Source organism: Drosophila obscura, unplaced genomic scaffold, assembly GCF_018151105.1.
Source record: "Drosophila obscura isolate BZ-5 IFL unplaced genomic scaffold, ASM1815110v1 contig_1, whole genome shotgun sequence".
NCBI classification, from domain to species: Eukaryota; Metazoa; Arthropoda; class Insecta; order Diptera; family Drosophilidae; genus Drosophila; species Drosophila obscura.
This window is the reverse complement of record NW_024542679.1, coordinates 9,115,704-9,138,702: the sequence shown is the minus strand read 5'-3', so window position 1 is coordinate 9,138,702 and position 22,999 is coordinate 9,115,704. Positions and strand designations below refer to the sequence as shown.

At 43.1% G+C, this 22,999-nt stretch overlaps 2 protein-coding genes across 4 annotated transcripts; one reads left to right on the top strand and one right to left on the bottom strand.

Moving 5' to 3' along the window:
* The first annotated feature begins 7,176 nt into the window (after nucleotides 1-7,176).
* Nucleotides 7,177-22,467, top strand: LOC111080260. 3 transcript variants are annotated; one of them, XM_022375752.2, is made up of 2 exons: nucleotides 7,177-8,088; nucleotides 8,192-8,207. In XM_022375752.2, the coding sequence occupies exon 1, from the start codon at nucleotides 7,327-7,329 to the stop codon at nucleotides 8,080-8,082; it is 756 nt and encodes a 251-aa protein (XP_022231444.2). In that variant the 5' UTR covers nucleotides 7,177-7,326; the 3' UTR covers nucleotides 8,083-8,088; nucleotides 8,192-8,207. The 3 variants fall into 3 exon arrangements, with proteins under 3 accessions (XP_022231444.2, XP_022231441.2, XP_022231443.2); XM_022375749.2 differs by lacking the exon at nucleotides 8,192-8,207 and adding an exon at nucleotides 22,285-22,467 and having other exon boundaries at nucleotides 7,178-8,088; XM_022375751.2 differs by lacking the exon at nucleotides 8,192-8,207 and adding an exon at nucleotides 8,294-8,352 and having other exon boundaries at nucleotides 7,178-8,088.
* On the bottom strand, nucleotides 10,258-11,042 carry LOC111080261 (glycine-rich protein DOT1). Its single transcript, XM_022375753.2, has one exon. It carries the CDS (start codon nucleotides 10,897-10,899, stop codon nucleotides 10,258-10,260), a length of 642 nt encoding a protein of 213 aa, XP_022231445.2. The 5' UTR covers nucleotides 10,900-11,042.
* Nucleotides 22,468-22,999: the final 532 nt, after the last annotated feature.

Below are 22,999 nucleotides of genomic sequence, written 5' to 3'. Positions count from 1 at the left end.
TAAAAATGAAATCATTTCGGTGGATGCTTCTGCCATCTGATGGCTGAATGTTGTGGAATGGTGTGATATCTGCTTGTGGCATGGGCACAGCCCGAGTCTGGCATCGGTGTGTTAATGCATATTTCAGACACGTGCGCTGCTACGCTTCTTTGATTTAATGCAAAAGAAGAAAGAGAGTGAGTGAGAGAGCCCTGAAGTCGAGTGGCAAATATACATATATGGGGGGAGTGGTGGGGGCGGGGGGAGTGGCAGAAGGCACAGAAGGCCGGAGAGGCAATGATGAGCAGCTTAAAATATTTGTAAGAACCTTATTATTTTTTTTTTTGCTATCGGTTTTAAAGATTATTTGTTTGACTGTCGAATGGCGAATGGCGGATGCTGGGAATAATATCCTTTCGGCTTTTTCTTTGTTTGCCTGGGCGTGATATTTTAATTACGAACCCAAAGGACGATGTCTGTATATGCAAATTTCATTCGTGTGCGTGTGTGTGTGGGTTTATTGAGTGCTTGATGGCTTTGATGCTTGACTTATGCCGCCACCCACTCACGCCCAACCCTAAGGATTTGGGATCCAGGGTTCGAGCTTCTTCGGCTTGTAGTGTAAGCTGCCAGAAGGCTCCTTTCCTTTCGAGCACAAAGGGGTTAAGCAATCGAACTATTAATGGGAATTATAAACGTTTGTTTTGGGGGTGGCTGGGGGCGAAATGGAAATTCAAAACCCAAAAAGTTTTTACAAACAACTTACCAGAGCAAAGGAAATCCAAGGCATTTCCTCAAAAGTGTGGGCGCATTTTCACAGAACCTGCAAAGAAAAAGAAAGGAGAAAATGGGTAGAAAAGTGAAAAGTTTAACAAGAAATTTTGCTTGTGGAGCAGGATGAAGGGTGAAAAAGTGGAACTTAATTAATATTGCAGAAAATTTGTTGGTGCTTTATTTGTGGAGATATTTATGATGGCGTCGTGGGCTGTGGATGTCTCAGCAAAACACCACGAAATTTATTAATATTAACGGGTGGGAGTTGGAGTTTCATAATCCTTTGGTGCTGTTTTGTAGAGTAGAAATAATACCTCCCTTGAGGGTGGTTTTTCCAAGTTTTAATTTTACACATTTACCCATTTGATTACGAGGGAATTTTGGGCACGTTATAAGACTCCTAAGAGACATCATTTTAAGCATAAATCCTTACATTTGTAATTATCTTTTGATATTTATACGATTTATAAGTGCTTAAGACGTGACCGGCAAGAGATATTAATTACAGAAGTGGCTGATGTTTGCCTTAGCATAGGCAGCATACCTTTACAGCATCCATTTCTACTCTATAATCTTTTGTGAACATTTCTGCAATTCATTTATGGCGTATTCTTATGATTTAGCTCTTTTTATGCCAAAGTTCTCTCAAAGCTGCTTTCAGCATAATTTTCATACTGTCTTGGCTCCTTTTATTGGTTTCCCTGTAATAACACCCTCCATCCGTAATCTTTCATCGTCATTTAGGGAATTTTCTGCCATTTCCTCAACTATTTCTTGAACATTTCCCACCATAACATATTTCCATTCAAGTTCCCTTGGATTCCTCGCTAGACATATGGTCTTTCATCCGCTTTTCATACTATTTTCCCCATGACATATGCTCTTTTGGCCCACGGACCCCATAGATGGACACACATCCTTTTATCCGCCTCTGCATTACCCCCTGCTGCTGCTGCTGTGCTGATGCTGATGCTGTGGCACTTGCGAGTGCGTTTTTTATGCCATGTTAAGGCCACTTTATGCGCTTTTTATGACCCCGCAGCAGCATCCATAAAAAAATGCTTCGCTCTCTCACATAGTTATGCTGCTATTTTTTGTTTGTTGTTTTCGTTTATATACGTATTTATTTATGCTTTTTCCCCCCTCCCCAACCAACTATAGTGTATATATTTTTTTATATTTATTGATTTTGTATTAAAAATGTAAGTGCGAGCGCGGGGCTTTTAGTTTCTGGGTTTCGAGTGTAAATTTTTTTTTATGTGATTGAAATAAAGCTATACACATACACACACACACACACACACACATGCATACACACATTCAATAAATATAAATATAAACATAAAACGTAAATAAATAACGATGCCCCCCCAAACATTAAACAGAACTAAAGGTTTCCTCCGCCCCCCACCAGAATCCCGCACTTCACAGTGAAGAAGAGTGGGAACAATCGCATGGGAGAGTGGGGCGTAAAAAAGGTTAAATCAAATACTTTTAGTGCAAATATAAAGAGAAAAGCATTTTTTAAGTGGTGCAGTGACCCGCGTTGGAAGGGTTTACGAGGTGTATTGCACGTATCCCCATGCCATGTCCAAAACTGTCCATCCACACGTGTGTCCATTAAATTGGTTAAGCCTCACGCATATCTCGGGGTTCTTCTATGGTCGTGGCAATCCTTCAACTCCGTATAGAGGGTCTGAATTTTACCTTCGAATCTACACACATCCCTTGGAAAATATAATAATTTCTTGGCGGCACACGTTCGGACAGTTCAGTGGCTCTGGTAAGCCTAAAAGATGATTGATCTTTTGAAAAAAGTGACCTTTTTATGGTTGAAACATATTGCCAATGAAAGGCCAATACCCTTTACCCTTGCAAGAACTCCTGGGAAGAGGTACATCACGAGTATTCTCCCCATTGATCTAAGGATCTATAAGGTGTTGGCATAGAAAAAACCTAAGAATTATACATAGATCGCTACCGAAAGTACCTTGGATTTCATTAAATTCCCTCTGTTACACACCTTAGAAGCATCATCAATTCCAGACCCACTGAAAGGGTATCCCTCGGTCGAAAGAACTCAACTAAAAGCATCCCATCCATGCCTCTTATTCCCTCTTATTTGTTCTGTTGATGTGCAGAGTGGAACAAATACATCGCCCAAAGGGTAAAACGCAGAAATATATACAAACAGGCGACGATTGCGACTCGATTATTTACAATTTGATTTTATTTTCATAGCCATTGACAAACAGACAGGAAAACCCAATGGATGGATGGATGGTGGGGAAGGGTAGGGGGTGGGATGTGGGTAGCATGTGGTAGTGTGTAGTGTGTATTGTGTGTGTGCTGTTTGCCAGAAAGGCATTTTCCCGGGCAGTGAGAAAAATCAATCAAAATCGATTTAAAAGCACAACTTCCGTTGCGGATTTACAAATGCTCATGCGTGTGTGTGTTTGTGTGTGTGAGGGTGTGGGTGTGGTTGTGGGTGTGGGTTTTGTGTCCATGTGTGTATTTGTGGGGGAGTGCGTGTGTCTGTGTGTGTGTGCATTGTGAAAATGTTACCAATTTATTTGTTTTTATGCTCTCGTGTGTGTTTTATTGCCTCTGCTTTTGTTGTCTCTCTGTCATTGTCGCTTTGTTGCCCCTCATCCGAAAGCATTCCCTTCCCTTGAGTCCATTTCACACACTGGCAGAGCCCTCGCCATAAGCATTTCCACTCTCTGCAGAGGAACCATTTTCCTGTGCAGAGCATTTTCCACCGCCCGAGCCTCATCCGCAAGCAGTTTCCGCCTCCGAATGCTCCTCCTCCCCCAGAGGGAAATCACTTTGCATGCGTTTTCCCTTCGACACACATATTTGGTCAATTTTCAATAACGGAATTGAAATGCAAACTTACACACACACACACACACACACCACACAGATACAGCAAGAGGGAGACACTCACACATAATCAAGCATTGAAACGCATTTACAATTGGGTTTTTATATTTTTTGGGCCAAAGGATTTGGCCTGGGAACACTCCCAAGCAGTGGGGTGAAAAAGGGTTTCAGGGGGAAGAGAAGGGAAAATGGGGACTTCAGAGGAAGGAGAAGGCGGTCTCCAGAGGAGCAAAAAGGACTGCAGGAGCAAACAGGAAGGAGCAAGAGAAGTGGAAGAAAAGTGGAAAAAAAAACACTGAAAATGGCATAAATACGTAATTCAGGACATTTGAATATTTCATAAGGACATGACCCACATACAAAATAAAACACACACACAAAAATTATTACAATTTTCGGTTCTCTCTTTCCTTCGTTCTCTCAAAGGAAATTTTCGTTTTATTGCTTGATAGTTTCCACTGTAATTGAGTGGCGGAGCCCAAATAGCAGAAGGCTGAGCAAGAGTGCTAGAGAGACAGAGGGAGAGCGATAGAAAGAGAAGAAGATGCAGAGAAAGAGATGCATTGCTCTGTGGAATTTTTCGAATATTATTTCAAGGATGAGCGAAACAACGGAGGAGACAATCTCTGACCTGTGAGAATCTCGTTTGTTATTTAGGAAAATTTTATTTAAATAATTTAAGCAATTAAATAAATTAAATTAAAGAGAGAGGGAGAGATTTTATTTGAATTTGGCATAAAAGATGGCAGGGGGCTTGATACTTGAAATTCAATATTTTCATAGATATAGATTGGCATTTCGGGTTTAAGAATTATAAATAAAAAATAAAATAAATGAAATAATAAATAAATTAAAATAAAATAAAATACTTTAAGGGCTACTGTATTACTATTTTCAGATATAGAATAGTGGCATACAAATCGTTCCCACGACCTATTCGAGTTTAAGTAAATAAAATAAAAAATAAAATAAGTAAAATATTAAATAAATTTAAATAAAATAAAATAATTTAAAGGCTAATGTATTACTCCTATATCATTTGCACAGTTAGTTCATAGATTTAAAATTTGCCCCGTATGCTTTCATGTCCTTCCTTGGTTATCACCCTAAATAATAAATAAAAAATAAACTAGATGAAATAATAAATAAATTAAAATAAAATAAAATAATTTAAAGGCTACTTTTACTATTTTCAGATATAGACTTGGCATACAAATCACAGTTACACATACATCGAGCTGCTACAGATTCGAGTTTAAGAATTAAAATAAAAAATAAAATAAGTAAAATATTAAATAAATTTAAATAAAATAAAATAATTTAAAAATAAAAATAATTTAATGTATTACTATTTCCATATATACATATATAGAATCACAGTTACAGTTCATAGAATTTAAAATTTGCCTTCGTTTGCTTTCATGTCCTTCCTTTGGTTATCACCCATAAAAGTGGCAACAAACCTATCCTATCCATCACTTTGCAACATATTGAAACCCTTAGCAATAGATCACAATCAAAAGACACCCAATTACCGCCCCATTCTTCAACCCCCCCACGAGGAAAGAGCAGAAGCGGCCAAATTGTTGACTGACATTCGATTCGGGGCGGCAGCACCTGAATGAGTGGCCCCTTCCGACCCGTCAAATACCTCGAATCACTCGTTTCATTCACACATATCGCTTGCAGCTGATTGGCATTGACAGACATCGTTCGCGAGTGTCCGAATGTCTGCTGCCCCGCTGCCCCCATGCCACCCCCCCTCTGTACCTATCCCTGGGCGCCTGCCGCCTGCCTTGTCGCTGGGCAACTGCAATTTTGTATCTTGATAAATTACTTATGACTTGCCGCAGACATTGATGAGGCAGGCAGTGCGCGAAGAGGCATGCCGACTGAGTGAGGGTGGGGGGGTGGTGCTGGGCAGGTGACGAGACACGCAGCAGAAAATCACAAAATGCGCACCTGAAAACATTTAGCGATAACAAAAGGCATGACAACAGCGACAAATCAGCGAAGAAAGGGCATCGAATCGTTGGATACCCTGCAGTAGCTTTGCTTTTGGATAGCTATGGGATATAGTCACACGATTGGGAACAGATTATGGCAGATTTATTTCGATTTACTTGATACTGGAGAGCTAAGATCCCTCCGTATCGTAATACTCAGCTTAGAGGGTGCAAAGAAGTGCAAACAAATGGAGAATGAGAGACAAAGAGTGAGCCGCAGAGGGGAAGAAGTGAAAAAGATTCAGTCAGAGTGAGAGAATAAAATAAAACAAAATAAAAATTACTAATAAATATTTATTTGTTTGCCTCAGAATTGCTGCCGCTTTCCACCTCAAACCCCCCCCACCACACACACACACACACACACACACACACACCCACTACTCGTACTCCCCCTACCCCACCCGTCTGCACTCCTCCTTCACCCCCTTCTCCCATTCTTATCTTATTCTTTTCAAACTTTATTTCTCTTGTTTTTTTTTTTGTTGTTTCTGGCGATTTGTGTTTTCTGTTTCTGTTTCTGTCACACTGTTTGGGCGTCTGTGTGCCTGTGTTTTGGCAGCCAACAAAGGCGACAACCAAATCATGGCACGGGGGGTGGGGTGGGGCCGTGGGCCAGGGAGACGGCTCCAAATCGATGAGACGCTGGTCGTCGCCTGCCTGCTGACTGGAATGAAGGGGAAGAAATGAAGATGGAGACGTCGCCAACGGCGTCGGTGGGGACAGTTAATGGCGACAACGACGGCGCACGTCTGGCAGCAGCAGCAGCACAGCCAATGGGCAATGGGCGATTGGCGATGACGGTGACGGTGATGGTGTCGTCGACCAGACAAACCCCGCCAGAAGGCAGACAGCGGTACGAAATGACAGCGGGACAGACGCCAAGAACTTCAGCCAAGTGCAGAGGATATTGGAACTAAATAGGAGGAGGATGCCTGATTAGAAGGGGGCGTTGTATTCACTGTGAAACTTTATGGAAACTTTACAAGAAATAAAAGCTCTAAGAACCGCTAGAAATTGGTCGTTCTTCTGTCATACCTTATATCTGAAGAAATCCAGAAACTATGGCTATATCTACATATCTCTAAGTCAACCCATTGTAACCCATTGATCCGAGAGTTATGCACAAGCAGACGGCTCCAAAAACAATAAATGCAAAATCTATGAAATCATAAGCTCAAAAATTTATATACAGACTGAGTACGGGTATAAAAGTAGAGTCGCATCCCCAGAAGCGACTCAAACGTTCCTTCTCGTTTTTTGCTGTTCTAACGGTTTGATTATCTCTAATCGAACTGCAAGCCGCACTGAATCGATGCAGAAGAACTTAATTGAGCATATGGAATATAATCAACCTGAGCTGCACACGTTTAGTTATCTATAAAGCTATATCTGACATTGAATGAGTAACAACAGTCGAAAGATCTCGAATCGCTATCAAGCAGTTCGCAGCGCATGCAACATGTTCGTGCTTGTTCGCGCTTGTTCGCGCTTGTTCGCGCTGTGGTTCTGCTCGCTCTCTGGCTTGCGCGCTCTGTGTGACAACATGTTCATCGGCGCTCGGCGCTCTGGCTGTGTGTGGCTCTCTGGCACGCTCTTTCTCGTCTCTGGCTCGCACGCCGCTGTGTGATTTGACAACCGGCGTACAGTGCCCGATTGTGTGTTCGTACGCGTCCAGTCCATGCAGCAGCCAGCGCAGAATATGGAGCGCTCCGAACGCTGGGTGCGGTTCTTGGAGCAGTACAGCCAGCTGCCGCAGCTGTGGGACTTTGAGTCCAGCGAGTACAAGGACCAGCGGTGCAAGGCGGCTGCCTATGCCAGTCTGCTGGAGGTGTATCACGAGATCGATGCGGAGGCCACGGTGGATGCCATGCGGCGGAAGATCAACAGCATGCGGACGTGCTACCGCAGGGAGTTGCGCCGCGTGAAGGAGAGCAAGAAGTGGGCCCTCAAGCCCGAGGACATCCATGTGCCACAGTTGTGGTACTTTGATGCACTCAACTTCTTGCACGACAAGGTGGGACTCCGGGCGAGGCGGCGCTCGAGATCCAAGGACGACACGGACTGGGAGGAGGAGGATGACCACGAATTGGACACTCATCCAACACCCAACACTCACGACGATCGGCAGCATTCCATTGTGAAGTTGGAGCCGTATGTGAAGATGGAGCTGTGCTCATCGCCACCCACACAGAGTTCCAGTCAGACTGCCCTGAAGCGTGCCCGTTCTGTGAGCAGGGAGCTGGCACCTCCATCAGATGCCCGCCATAGCCGCGACGAGGCTGCCATCTATGCCGAGGGCTGGGCGGTGGCCTATCGAAAGATGAACGAGGGCCAGAGGCTGCTGGCCAAAAAGGCCATCGAGGAGGTGCTTATTTTGGGCCAACTCAACAAATTGCAGTTCAACGCAGTGAAGATGCCACCCAGGGAGGATTAGTAGCGGGTGAGTGTTAGCTATAGATCAACCACAAAAATGAGAATTTACTAGTGCTATTTGGGCTGTGAGAAATGAAGCGGTTAAAGGTTCTTAATACACAATTTTCCAGGCATACATCCGTGGGGTGCTTAAACTGTTTGCATTTGCCTCATTGATTGTGTTTTTTCTCATCTCATCTCTTTTCTGCTCTGCACACACACGCGCCCAACAGTAAACACTCCTGAATTGAGTCTGCGATTCAGTCAACAGGATAGACACTCAAGAGGGGGGGGATACAGTACCCCCCAGGGAAAAAAGGTTGACGTTGACTCTCTCCGCTGTAAATCCAGCCGAAAATAAAGCTGACGGAAGCGCGACATTCCCGCGGTGTACACTGTACAGTGTGTACACCCTCAAGTATAATTCGCGTATCTTTTTGATTCCCTTCTTGTTGTTCTTGGTTAAACACGCAATTTTCCACTTTTTGGCCGCCGTCTGCCTGCCTGCCTGCCTGCCTGCCAGCCTGCCTGCCTGCCTGCCAGCCTGCCAGCCTGCACGTGCTGAATTGTTGGACTAACAATAAAAACAATCAGTCAATAAGTAAAATTAAAATAATAACAAATTTTCGTGAAAGAAGCACCAGACAAATATAATCAACGAAAAACAGAATTCCAGGGGAGGAAAATCTGTACATTTTTCCATTTAAGTCGTAAAAATAATTTCATTTGAAATTTTTTGTTTAGACCAAAAAAAAAAAAAAAAAAACCAAAACGAGCGAAAGTGAGCGAAGAGATTATATTGATGAGGGGGGAGGGATCTGTGTTTAGAGATTCTCTGCGTAAGAATATTAAGTAATGGCTGTTCAGGGAATGTTTTTTTTCTGTTTTCTATTTGTTTATAAAAAGCAGCAACAAGTTGATTTCTGATTTCTGATTTCTGGTGTGGGGGGATATTGGGATTCGAAACGAATCGAATAAATATGTTTAATGATTGCTTTTATAATGCCCGCGAAGAAGGCGAACAGAATTGCGCAATGAAAATATTCACCCAAAATAAAATCAATACATAAATAGAGTAAGGAAAATAAAACGAAAATAGGAAGGGGAAAGGAAAATGGAGCGGGCGGTGGGGCCAAATCAAACTTATGAAGGAGGTATATCATCACCCACCCACACTACACAGCCCAAACCTCCTTCTCCTTCCCCTTCCCCTTCTCCACTGCTATTCTTCTTCATGCAACAAATTGCTTTTCGCCTTTGGAATTGCTCATTTTTCTTTTTTCCCTTTTCGGCTAAAGAAAGTTTTTCCCTTTTTTTTTTTGTTGTATTCAAAAGGAAAAAAAAACCGAAAGAAAGTCCCAGATATATCCTTTTCTTGTGGCACTCTCTCATTGTCGCCGTGTCCCCAGCCCCCGCCACGTTTCATGCCACACCCGCAACAGCAAAAAAAAAAAAAATGAAAAAGAAAAATCAAGGAGTGAGAAAAAATTGTTTTGGCCCGAAACGCGAGGCGAAGGCCTAATCAAGTAACCCGAACACGTTCTTTGTTAGATTTATATGGAAAATATATATTTTTATACATGCAACCCAAGGACCCAACCCTCAACCCAACACACGCCCAGACCGCCTGCTGCTGGGAGGGGTGGGGAGTGTAAAGCTTTCACCCAAGGATAGGACTATGTGGGGGAGTGGCTAGACTTTTGCCGCGTAGTCAAAAGTGATATTTTACATATTTTCCACCGACAGTTTTTCCTTCTTTCAGCTCCGTTCCTTTTGCTGCTCCTTTTTTTTTTGTCAGCTTTTGCTTGAATTTTATTACTTAACGGTTAAGTGTGCTTCTTGGGGTGGGGGTGAACAAAAAGAGAGTGGTGGGCAGAGAGCTTGGTTTTTCCTTTATTTTCCCCTCTTCTTTTACTCGGAAGTTTTTCTCTGTTTTTCTCTGTTCTGCTCCGTTTTAAAATTGAAAAGTTGTAAAAGGATTTCACTCCGGTTTGCCTCCCTTTGTTCGTTTGGAAAATTAAACACTTTGCTTTTCTTTCTTAATTTTTTGTTGGGTAAAATGATCAAACAGAAAACTTTTATTTTAACAAATGTCTGAGGTATGGGGGCCGCTGAGGGATGGAAATGAGATGCGGTATAATGGGAGATGGGAGCTCTATGGGATGGGGGGGGGGGAGCTGTGTGGGTGCTATCACAATTACCAGCTGCCGCCGCCGCCGCCACCCTGGGCCCAGCCACCAGCTGGAGCCCATCCGCCGGACTGACCACCGCCCTGTGCCCATCCGCCGCCACCACCAGCTCCAGAATCCGCTTCGGAGATGATTTTGATGATCTTGACAGCAGAGCCAGCACCACCGCCGCCTCCTCCGGATGACCAGCCACCGCTGGAGGCTCCGCCCGAGGACCATCCGCCACTGGAAGCACCGCCGGAAGACCAGCCGCCACCGCCATGTCCTCCAGAAGACGCCTGCTGGGAGATGATCTTGATGATTTTGATCTCCTGACCGCCACCGTCTCCATGGCCGCCGCCGCCGCCGTATCCTCCACCGCCGCCTCCTGACTGCCAGCCACCGCCGCCTCCTCCACCTGACTGCCAGCCACCGCCGCCTCCTGAGGGTGCACTCTCGTGGATCACTTTGATGACCTTCACAGGAGCAGCAGCGCCATGATCATGATGATCATGTCCACCGCCGCCGCCGCCACCGCCGCCATAGCTGTAGCCACCGCCGCCGCCGCCTCCACCGTAGCCACCACCTCCTCCGCCACCTCCTCCTGAGCCACCAATGAAGCCGGCATGGGCCACGGCGCCAAGGGCGAGCAAGCAGACGAAGATTTTCATGTTGATGATGTTGACCTGTTGGAGATGAACCAAGGCGCTGAACTGATGCCACTACCAGATCGGATCTTCGCTTTTATAGAGCATTTTCGGTCGCCCCTAAAACGCAGACGCAGACTCAGATCGGCCTTGGACCGGCAGCACGAACGATGGGCGCCGGAAGCCCCACCATACAAAACGCAAGAGCGCAGCAGAGGAGGTTGCTCCAGGCCACAATCAGAGACAGAAGGAGAAACAGAGACAGAGGGAGAGGCAGAGACACAGTGGCTCAAGTGGTAGCGAAAGCAAACGGCGAGCACGGCGGCGGTGGGATGATGTCAAGACGTCGCCTATAACTTATTTTCATGCGAAATGTGTCTTACATCAGAGGATTGCAGCTGGGAGGGATGGTAAGCGGTAAGGTATAAGGTTTTGGTAGCAGGAAAAACCCTAGATTTGGGTATTATCGATGGAAAAATATATCAGAAAGATGGAAAACATTTAATTTATACAAATTTAATAACTATAATTAAAGATGTTTATAATATTTAAAGCCAACATTGGCTCAAAAGAGGTTGTTCAGCCACAATAAGAAAACTTGTTTGCTTCATTATAATTATAATATTAATCCGATTGGATCTCTAGTATAATATTAATAATATCAGTATAAATTATAAAATTTTTATGGCTTATTTTCTATCTTAATTATTATAAATGTTACAAGAAAAATACTAGATTTTTCAAGCCACAGTACACTGTAGAAATGATGGCACAAAAGTATAAACTTTTTATCTCCCTTTAAGTACCTTCTAAGAACAAATTTCTCTCTCTATGCTCATTTGTGGCTTTATTTTTGTATGTAGATTTCTGTGCCATAAGTTAGAGCATTCGTTCGTCGACTTGTTCAGACATTTGTTATACTTTCTCGTGATTTTGTTTGGTGATTATGTAATCAAACATCGGGCAACAACAAACAGCAAACAAATGAGCAAACAACAAGAAATGCGATGGCGCTTCGAGCGCACACACACAAATGAGGTTTTTCTGGTTGATCATCCGCCGCCACTCGCTCCACTCGCTCCACTCGCACCACTCGCGCACCACTCGATTCGGTAACCCACACACTCCCGCTCCTCGCGACCTCTGTGTCGACTCGATCCCGTGATTAATGGATGCGGAGCATTACGGAGCCGGAGCCGGACCTCAGAGCCCCACCAGACTGTCCCTGACATCGTTTTGGCTATGCTTCGATACGAGTATTTTCGTGTGCAGCTACTGTCTCTGGCTGTTACGCAGGCCGCCTGTCCTTAGGTCCAAACCCGGCAGATCCATTCACCTATATCTTTGAGTGTATCCATTCTGCATTCACTCATTCATCACTCCATCATTCATCATCGCGAGTGAACTATGTACAATATAGGGGGGGGCAAAAGTTCTCTCAATGAGCCGTCAAGTTCTCATTAAGACGATAGCCGCAGAGCCGTAGAGCCGCAGAGCGGCAGAGTCGCGTATGCAAATTTCCAATCAATTAATCAATTTGTTTTGGCCAATAAATATGACTAAATATGGCCAAAACGATCACTGGGCCTGCAAATAAAATGATAAATGGATTTTGCTTTTAACTGATTTTTGGATTTATCTTTTCTTTTTCTTTGTTTTTTTTGCATTTTCTTTTTGTGCAAAAATAAATTCAATTAAACAAAAAAAAATATATTTCCCTCTCAAATGAACGTGGGAATATTTTTGTGTGCTGTGTTTTTTCATTTTTTTTTTTTGCAGCCACACGCATGACAAAATATGTCATGCCACACACAGCCCCACTTGCCCCTGTAAATGGGCAATGCATGCAACATGCTGCCGCTGCTGCTGCTGCCAAAAACAGTTTTTTCATGTGGGAAAGAGAAGGTTGTTTTGGCCTTAAATATATGCCTTGGATATGTATATTTTTATGGGTTTTTATTTTGGGTAATATTTTAATTAATAGATGGCTGGCTGGCTGGCTGGCGGCTGGCAGAAGGAGAAAGGTTTGAGCGGGTAAGCAATGAATGCATTAATAGCTCTATTAGCGGTTAAATGTTGTCGATTTAAGTAGATTCGTGCGGTTATGTAGAAAGTTCATCGAATTAGAAGCAGAATTAGTGCCAGGGGTCGATAGAGTTCTCTTAAATGAAAGAGTGAAGAGGTTTATAGAAAGAAAACAACAAGATTCCATGGGAAGTTTGAGATGGCTAGAGAGTAGAGGGAGAGTATTCTTTAAATGGAGTTTTCTTTATTTTAGATTCGTTTATATTTATTATATTTATTCCTTACATATTATATTAATGAATGACTAGACAATGACGAGCTGACGACAGCTAGAAAATTAACCCACAAAGCAGATTGTTCAGTGATCAATTGGGGAGTAGACAGAACCCATCCCAAAGGAATTAGGGTTTAGCGATCACCACCACGAGACGACTAATCCTGTATTCTGAGCATCCCGTAAAGCCTTTGTAGGATAATTATCGCTTCTCTTGATAGAAAGGTACTTATCTGGCACTTATCAAAGGGTTGCAGCTGAGTAAAGACTTTCAAACGCTATCCAAACGAATTAAACTCTATTTCTAAGGGAACTTCAGCTGGGAGACAAGTTGTTCAGACTTTTCTTTTATTTTCCATAGCTCCCAAAACCAGGAAAACACTCTGCGCCCGCCAGGAAGTTGATTAGCTGCGACATTGGTTGCGGTACGAAAAAGGGGTGAAGGGTTTAAGTCCAGCCTGACATTTGCTGGAAAAATATATATCTACAATATATGAGTGGAAAAGCGGAAAATAAAGTTGCAATTCCTGCTGCAAGAGCTGTCAAAATGTTGCTGGCTGCTGCTGCTGCTGCTGCAACTGCAACTGTGGCAACTGCTGGGCTCGGCAACCTGCTGACTGTTTGACTGTTGACTGCTGCTGCCCGTCGTTTTTTCCCATGTGAATGCTTAACCGATTGCAAAGTGTATGTTCCCCCTGCCACCCCCCTGCCACACCACCACTCTCTTTGGGGCAGGCACACATAACTGGAGTCAAGTTTTTGGGCTGCCGTTGCTGTTGCCACTTGGTTGATATTTTTGTCTACAAAAACAATTTCGACAGTTGCGCATTTTTCACGCTGCCTCATTTGCAGCGATTTTCAATGCGATATGTTGTTGTTGCTGCAGTTGCTGCTGTTGCTGTTGCTGCCTGCCACCGATTGTTGCCGGTTGCCGGCTGTTGCTGTTCACATAACCATAACTCCGCTTGCCACCTTTTCTGTGAGTTTTCTCAGTGATTTCCTTGCCTTCAGGATCGTGACACAGCAGCGGCATGTGGCAGCGGCAGCGGCACAGAGCTCTGCTCCATGTGGATGTTGCAAGCATTTTGTGCTTGCTGCAGCAGAGATTAGCTGCTTGGGCCCTAAATGAAATCAGCCATAAAGCGGGGCCTTAGAAACCTTTGCTAATATGTCATGAATGCCAATCGGTGCAGCACACCAGAGTGCTGGCACCACCACACAGCACCACACAGCACAGCAGAGAGTGGAGCGGCAGTCCATGGTGCTGGTGCTGTCTGGTGCTGTTGCTGGTGCTGGTGGCTCCCCACTCTGGTGGGGTCAGCGCATTGGGAGCATTGGGCAATTGGCATTTTGTTTTGAGACACGGTTATGCTGCCGCTGCTGCTGCCCGCTGCTGCTGCTGCTCTCTGTCTGTGTTATGTGGCAGGCGGCGGAAACCAGTTTACCGTTAGCACACACATGTGTCCCAACGGCCCAAACGACGGCGACGGTACAGTGGTGACCCATTAATGCAATCAGCGAATGACTCCAACAGTGGAGCAGCAGCAGCGGCAGCGGCAGCTTGGAACACATGTAAGTCAAGTGGCAAACTGTGGGGCGGCGGCGACTGCTTCAACACCGGACTGGACTTCCCCTGGGACAGCCATCGCCAGCTTGGACTAAACGCCCCCTCCCCACCACCCCCTACTGTACCTACTGTTTCGTATCTTAAGTTTCAGTCACGGGTTGCGGCTCATTACGCAGTTTTGGCTTTGATTTGCATACAAAATTTGAATGGAACTTTGTGGCCAGCAAATCGAGTTGTTGGCCCCTTTGGGAGGGGTGTCTGTTTGTCTGTGTGTGTCTGTTTGTGTGTGTTTGTGTGTGCTCCCCTTTGGGGGCACCGCTTTTGGATTTGTGTGACATGTGCAATGGAGAATTATTTGCTTATTGTTCAAGCAAACATTTGTGTGACTGGCCGTTCGACTGGCCGTTTGGCTGTGTCTTTGAATAACTTGTAAACTGTCAAAAGGAACATTCAAAGCACCATTAACCCATTAACCCATTGATGGCGCTGTTTGTAATGTGCCGCAATGGGAATTGATTGAGCAACTGCAGCTTGGGGTATTACCTACATGGGGTGGGGTGTGATTTACCCAACAGCTTTAAGCTGATTCCTCAGCTGATTTCCAATCTGTTACGATTCTTTTTTGGGCTGCAGCTCTGCCAGAAGAGCTGACCCTTTTCTGCTCTCTTATTTGTGCCTTGGGGTCAGCTGTAATCGCACTAAGTTTGCCTATTGTGTTGCCAGACAGATCCACGCTCTAGGGCGCCCAATGGGTTAACATTTTACAGCCATTCGCCTAGTTAGTGCCTGTCATAATTCCATATTCAGGCGGCATTCCTGCACTGCATTCGATTGTCAATTGTCGATTGTCGTTCGGGCAGACACGCGGCGTATGCGCAATTTCCAACTGCATTCAATTGCATTCTCAGTGGCTTTTTTTCTCTACTCTTTACTGGCCATGTCACATTCGCTTTTCGTCTCAATTGCAATTGAGAGACAAATTGCGACCCCTTTGACAGCTTGGAATTTGACTTTTTGATTGACAACAGCAACAGCAAGCAGCGAGCAGCAGCAGCAGCGATCTGTGATCTGCGCTGTGAGCGGTGGAGCCGCAGTTTGAAGTTGCAACCAATGAATCGATTTCGCAAAGCCAAAGCCAAACCAAACAAAACAAAAACAGCTTTAAAGTTCAGTTTATTAAACGGCGACCTCGAAAACAAATTCAATTATGCAGAAAAGTAGGAGGAGATGGCGAACTGAGTGGGGAGAGCCAGCGGGGGAAGAGCGCGGTGGTGCTGCATTGAGAAACACAAAAAAAAAGCCACGCAGAAAACCGCTATGGCACCTACGCCGCCGACTCCAAAAGCAATTTGCCAAAATAAAAAAAAATAAAAATAGCGACAAATATCAGAGTATGACGAGAGGCAGCCGCCTGGCTTACCCTTAGCCCCCCAACCCCTTGGGGGCTCTAGCACTCCTCCAAAAAAAAAAAACAAAACACACACAGAAACACATCAATGCCAAAAAGACAAAGCGAATGAGCGACAGGCACAGGGAAAAACAAAACAAAACAGAAAACAAAAACCAAAAACAGGGCACAAGTTGTCGTCTCTCTCGTCTGTTGAGAGAAATCCAAGTGAAAATCAATTGCAGAAAGAGAAAGAGTGGATAATGGTGTGGGGTGAGGTGGGGATGGGGAGGGGATATGCAATTCTTTCAGTTTAGTTTTCTTTCTTTCGAGTTAACTCGTCAACTTCTGCTGCTGCTGCTGCTCCTCTCCGCTAATGCCTGCCTGGACCGAGACAGCGAGAGACACAGAGACTAAGAGTGGGGGGAGGGGTCGGCTAGAGATAGAGTCTCCAAGTCGCTGGCAGAGTGAGAGACAAAGCCAGCAGCTGACGTTACAGGTTTTCAAATCTGGCACATTAATTTCAAAGACAAATGAAACGAAAATAATACAAGATGAAAGCCAAGAATCGAACGATCAGCGAAGTGTGAATGCTCTCTAATATATTATTTATAGATCGTTTTGTTGCTACAAAAACGTTTCTTCGTCTTTGGCAGTCATGCAGCAGTGCACCTCGGTTTCCATATGAATACATATCACCCCGTGAACATCTTTAGTGTTACCTTACCTCTTATAAACGCTTCTTTCATAGCTAAAACATATGGTTATGGCATAAATAAATAAAAATCAATAAAGTTAAAAAAAGTGTAGAAAAAATAAAAAGATCAAAACAGACCTAAATCCAATATCCGCATGGCCCTAAATAATTAGAAAGCCATTTTCAATCATCAATTAATTTCTTTCTTCGACTCCAAACACTTCCTGTGAGAGTTCTGCTTATATCTGCCATACCTATATCCATATCTATTGCCTCTCAAAATACTTCCCAATGGATGCATGATGCCTCTACCAATAACGCCCCTCAATATGCCCATTGCTAGATCATAGAGTAGCGCCACAAGCAACGATAACGGGGCACAGAGGCTCACCTCGATGTGGATCTGGTGGTGGATTGGATGATGGTGGACCACCTTGTGCGACCTTCTTTTCAGATGCCGACGCGACGTCAAAGCAAAGCAAAGCAAAAACAAAACAAAACAAAAACCAAAAAGCGGCAACAATTACCCCAACAACAACAACAACAACAGCAAAAGCAACAAAAGCAGCCAGCAGACCAAGAGATAATAATGGCCAATAGTTTTGCGAGTCAGAGCAGCAGCGTTAGAGCCAGAAACAAATAGAAATACTCGATACTCGAATTTCAAAAGCTCACTCGGTGAGACGATCGCCAATGGCCAAGTTTTTAGCCGTTTTGCTATGCTTTGCTTTTGAGGCTCAGGCACAGGCACAGACATTTGAAAGTTTTTTTCTTTGCTGTGTGCGAAAAGTCAGTCTTTAAATGGCTGAAGAGAGGAGGGTAGGGAAGAGTGGTAGAGGCGCTCAAAGATACAGCGGCCTTTCCTTTTTGTTATTTCTGTGTCACTTGCTGCGAAAGTCACTTGCAAAAAAAAAAAAAACCAAAATGTAAGTTGAAAGTTGAACCAAGAGGCGAGCACAGCCATCGAGCAATCGAGCAATCGTTGGCAGATTTTCACACCACATCTTCAAGAGAGTGGAGAGGGGGTACGGGTACCGCTCGTACTGTGAGAGGAATTAGTGGGATATCATTAGCCATGGATGGCTATCCCCCAGGAGGTCTCTTCAAACGTTTTTGTAGGGCACATTGGGAGGGGAATGTGCTATGGGAATCGCAATTTGTTTTTACAGCGTGTTTTGGGCAATTGACCGCAATTAAACATCCGATAAAGAAGTGAATGGATTATGAATGGAACTATGAGCTAAAGATATGTATATGTGCACAGAAGAAATGGAAGATGCCGAGAAATGGTGCTAGAATCCATGGAAGAAATGTGGGTTGAGAAATATAGAATGATTCCAAAAATCATGCAGATATCATGATTTGATTTATTTATTTATTTGATTTATGTACTGCCATTGGGATACCCATTAAGATCACTGGGCACACGTGCACTCAAGAAACCGTATCGCCCCTTTGGCACATTTTACAACATTTTTAAACATTTTTATTTAAATAGAGAATATTAATATAGTCATAATAATAATAATAATAATAAAAATATAGTAATAATATAGTTATATTAATATTATTATTATCTTATATTATTATTAATTACTATTATTACTATTAATATTACATTTTTATTTAAATATAGAATATTAATATAGTAATAATAATAATAATAATAAAAATATAGTAATAATATAGTAATATTAATATTATTATTAATTACTATTATTACTATTATTATTACATTTTTATTTAAATAGAGAATATTAATATAGTAATAATAATAATAATTATAAAATAATATTAATATTCAGGGCATTCATTTACCCAGAAAAATAGCAGTTAGAGCTGCAGTTACAGCAGTAAAGAGAGCTTTCCAGATTACAGAATTAGCTGTAAGGACGATTCCTTACTACCAGCAGAGCCAAAACAGCTGGCAGCCGCAGCAGTAGGCTAAAGTTAAAGATCGGCAGCAACTTTGATGGTTTAGAGTCTAAACCTTAGACGTATTCCCCTGTGTTCCCCCTACAATTTGTTTGCCAGTGGCTCAGATCTTATTTCATAATTAAATATAAGCTGAACGAAATTAAAACTGGTAAACCAAGAGCTCCTTCACATACTCTAAAATTTAATAATAATAAAAATATCATTCCCAAATAAATTATATACTTAATATATTTAAATAAATATATTTATTTATTTATTTATTTATTTTTATTATATTAAAAAAAATAAAATTAAATCACCCAAGCGATATAAAGCGATGCTCAAGTGCATGTAGGATAGATGCCGAATAAATGCCTACCAAAGATAGTTGGTGGCATAGAAAGAGGCGACAGCTGGATGCGCCACAGAGTGCAAAAGATATTCCCCAAGATTCTGGCATCTGCTTCTTCTTCTTCTTCTGTTTTTTTTTCCCAACTGCAAACTCAATCATCCTCATCATGCCACGATCATTTGCTGCTGCACTGCTCTCTCGCTGCCTGCACATTTCCATCATTTTCTACAACTTCTATGCACTTCACTGCATTCCCCTTCCTCTTCTTTCTGCCCCAGCACCCCACCCCCTTCTGCTTCTTGGCGACGCGGCACAGATAATTTGCCATCGGCAGCGCCAAATGTAATCCGCCATATAACCGTCTAACGGTAACTCAAAGCCAAACATAAATATGCGCAAACGAACAAAAAAAAAAAAAACAAAACAAAAACAAAAAAGAGCTTCTACAATTTTTGTTGGACTCTAACGAGTGGGGGGGGGTTTTGCCAGAGAGGGGAGCAGAGATAGAGAGAGAGAGAGCGCAGAGTGGGGAAGAGAAGGTGTACATACGGTACCAGAGTCAAGCAAACAAACAACTTCATGGGCGACGTGCAAAAATTCAATTGCTACAACATTCACGTTGTTTTTTTTGTTTTGTTTTGTTGTTGTTTGAAGTTCATGTGGTTTTGTTGTTGTTGTTGCTGTTGTTGTTGTCAGCAGCAAATCAGTGTGCAAAATGCTTCCAGCATTCATCCACTTCCATCCACTTCCATGCACCATCCCCATGCTCCATGCTCCATGCTCCATCCTCCTCCTCTCTCCATCCACCCCTCTCGCTTTAGTTTCCACTTCTTTCAAAGATCTTCATGATCTACCTTTCCATCTCCCTCCCCCCCTTCTGGCACTCTCTTTCTCCAACCATCCATTCCATCCATCCATCCATCTCTTTCTTTAAGCCTCAAAGTTTTATGCATTTGTCAGGCCACACTTCGGCCTGGCCTGCGCCTTCCTTACCCATCGTCTCCGTCTCCGTCTCCGTTTCCGTCTCCGTCTCGTGTTGTCTCTCGTCTCTTCATCATCAACAGCAAAATAAAATATAAAAAAAAATCTGTGTGTGTGTGTGCGCAAAAAAAAATGTCAGTCAGTCACAACGGCAGCTGCACAGAGAGCTCCTCCAGCACACAGCACCACCGCCTCTCTAAGCCTCCCTCTCTCCCATGGGCAGTGAGCAGTGAGCGCTTTCTTCCGTCACATTTGTCTGTTTTCCATGCCCCAAGACCAAGACCAAGACTCGACTCGACCATCGCTGGCTTTCTGACAAGAGTTGAAATGTATCTTTCACCAAAAGCCAAAGCTAAAGCCAAAGCATTGTCCAACATCAGCAGAGAGAGATGACAGCGTGAGAGTTATGCGAATCACGAAAGGTCTGCAGAGTTTAAAATATGTTTACAGATATGTTTCATTGCAGTCTCCTTTAAAGTGTCCGAATCAAATGATAAATCAATTATTCCATTGATTATTTCACTGTATGCATCGCTCCATTGCCTACAGTAGAAGAATCTCAAGTAAAGTTTACCGAAATAAACGAAAATCTTTAATTGGAGTAGCTCTAAAAGTGTGTTGAATCCGATAATTATTTACCAGAACCCAAAGACACAACGATTACTCAATAGATTGTTCCATCTGCTTATCCTCTAATTATATTTAATCAAAAACCAATCGATTATTCCATCGATAGTAGTGGGGACATCTCTTGCATCTCTGGCATGTTCTAGCACTCTTTTGGGCCCCATCTCTCTCGGTTTCATCTCTCTGTTAGTGCACTAATATGATAATAGCCTGCCATACGGTGGGGGGAGGGTACATGTGTTCAGACCATCTCCTGAGAAAGCCTCCGGAGAGTCTCGTTCCCAAAGTCTTGTTCTGAATGCACGGCCAACCGCCGAGTGGCCACCGAGGCCACACTTTAACCCAGCTTATGGAAACCCACACCCCACACACCCCGCACCCACCACACTTCTCTCTATCTCTGTGCTCACCCCTCTCGCGTCGCGCTCCCTTTCCTCGCCAGCGCTGCTCCTTGTTCTCACTGTGATGGAAAACCATTTTCTCATTTTCTCTACAACTCCAATCGACGCTCCACTTTTTTTTGCGTATTTTTTTTTTTTTTTTTGCTGGCTTGCTTGATGTTTGCTATTTTTTTTTGCTGCTTTTTGTTTTTGTTGCTTTTGTAGTTTGTGTAGCTAACATTTTTTATGCTCCAACTCCAACTAAACAATCAACTTTTCAAACTGTTTTTTTCTTTCTTTCTTTCTTTCTTTCTCTCTCTGTGTTGTGGCACTCTCCCCCTGCCCGCACTCTCCTGTCGGCCGCTCTGACTACGAGTATAGCGTTTTCCTATTTGTTGGCTGCACTTTTTGACGGCTTTTATTGTTTGCCAATTTCTGGCCCCCGAGACCAGCGAAGCATTCCATTCCATTCCGTACTACCACAACGCACACTCCTGGTCGTCGCAGTGCCCCCCTCCCTCACCTGCTGCTGCTGCTGCTGCTCACTCGCCCAATTCAAGCGCCTAACTGGTTGCAGCAGGGGCATCGGGTAACCCCTCCTGGCTGCTGCCCCCCCCTCCCACCAACCAGATGGGTTGCGCGCATCCATTGTAAATCCGCTAGGCGGTTGAGGAAGCGTTTTGTTCGGCTTGTTTGCCCGATCGAAGAAGGTTCGCGCTGACAGGCGGGAAAACAAGATGAAAAGAGTGGGGAGAAAGAGGGGAGAGAGGAGAGAGAATGGAGAGAAGAGTGGAGCAAAGAGAGACCTTGTTTTCTGCTGCACTTCTCCACTCCACTCCACTCCACGCCACACTTACTCCTCCTGTGTGTCTCTTTCTTCTCGATTTATTTGACTTATTCTCTCGCCCGAAGATCTCTGAAGATCTCTGGAAAAAGAGGTTTTTCCTTACCGCTTGCAAATCGAATTGGCTTTTCCCCGTGTGGCTTTGGCTTCGTCTTTGGCTTCGATTTAGATGGTGGCATGTCTCGAGCATTTGTTGACGCAAATTGGCATTAACCTTTGGAATGACCTGCTCTTCCTCCCTTTCTGCAAGGCAATGGCCCGGGCATTTTGTTATCTCCCATTCAGTGGGATTCTGCACTTAATATATCAATCAATCGAAAGAGTTCACTTGCAAGCATTTTATTTATTTTCTTTTCAGATATTTCCGAGGAGAAATGGAAGATGCCAAGATGGAAATTCTAAAGGGAATGGAAAGCGGAAGCCGCCTTTGAGTATTAAATGATGAGGAAAGAGGTACAAGTTACTTAAGTGTTTCTCCGGTAGAAAGATTGCTTAAGAATATAGCAAAAATGCATATAAAATTTATGAATGAACAAAAAATATTAATATAGCATGATATGTTAAAAAAATAAAAATATTAAATAAATAAAATAAAAATAATAATAATAAATAATAATTAACATTTTATGGGAACTCGGAACATACGTTATTGTGACTAAACTTAAACAACAATGTAAGTACATAGAGATAAAAAATTACAATTATTAATAAATAATTAAAAATAAAATAAATAATAGATAAAATAAATAATACAGAATAAATAATAAACAAAAAAAATAGTAAACCCATTGCATATAAAGTTTATGAATGAAAAACAAATATTAATAAAACATGAAATGTTAAAAAATATAAAAATGAAACTCTGTGAACATTCCAATTATTCTGACTAAACTTAAACAACAATAAACATAAGCAAGTACAATTATTAATACAATCCAAAGAAAATTGAAGAGTAAAACGTTTTGGTAAGGTTTAAGACATTAGCATGGAACCGCGCTAAAATGTGCGTACATTTCGTAGCAGAAAGCCTAGAAGAAACAACAAGTCCTCAAGCAATTTTAATCAAAATGTAA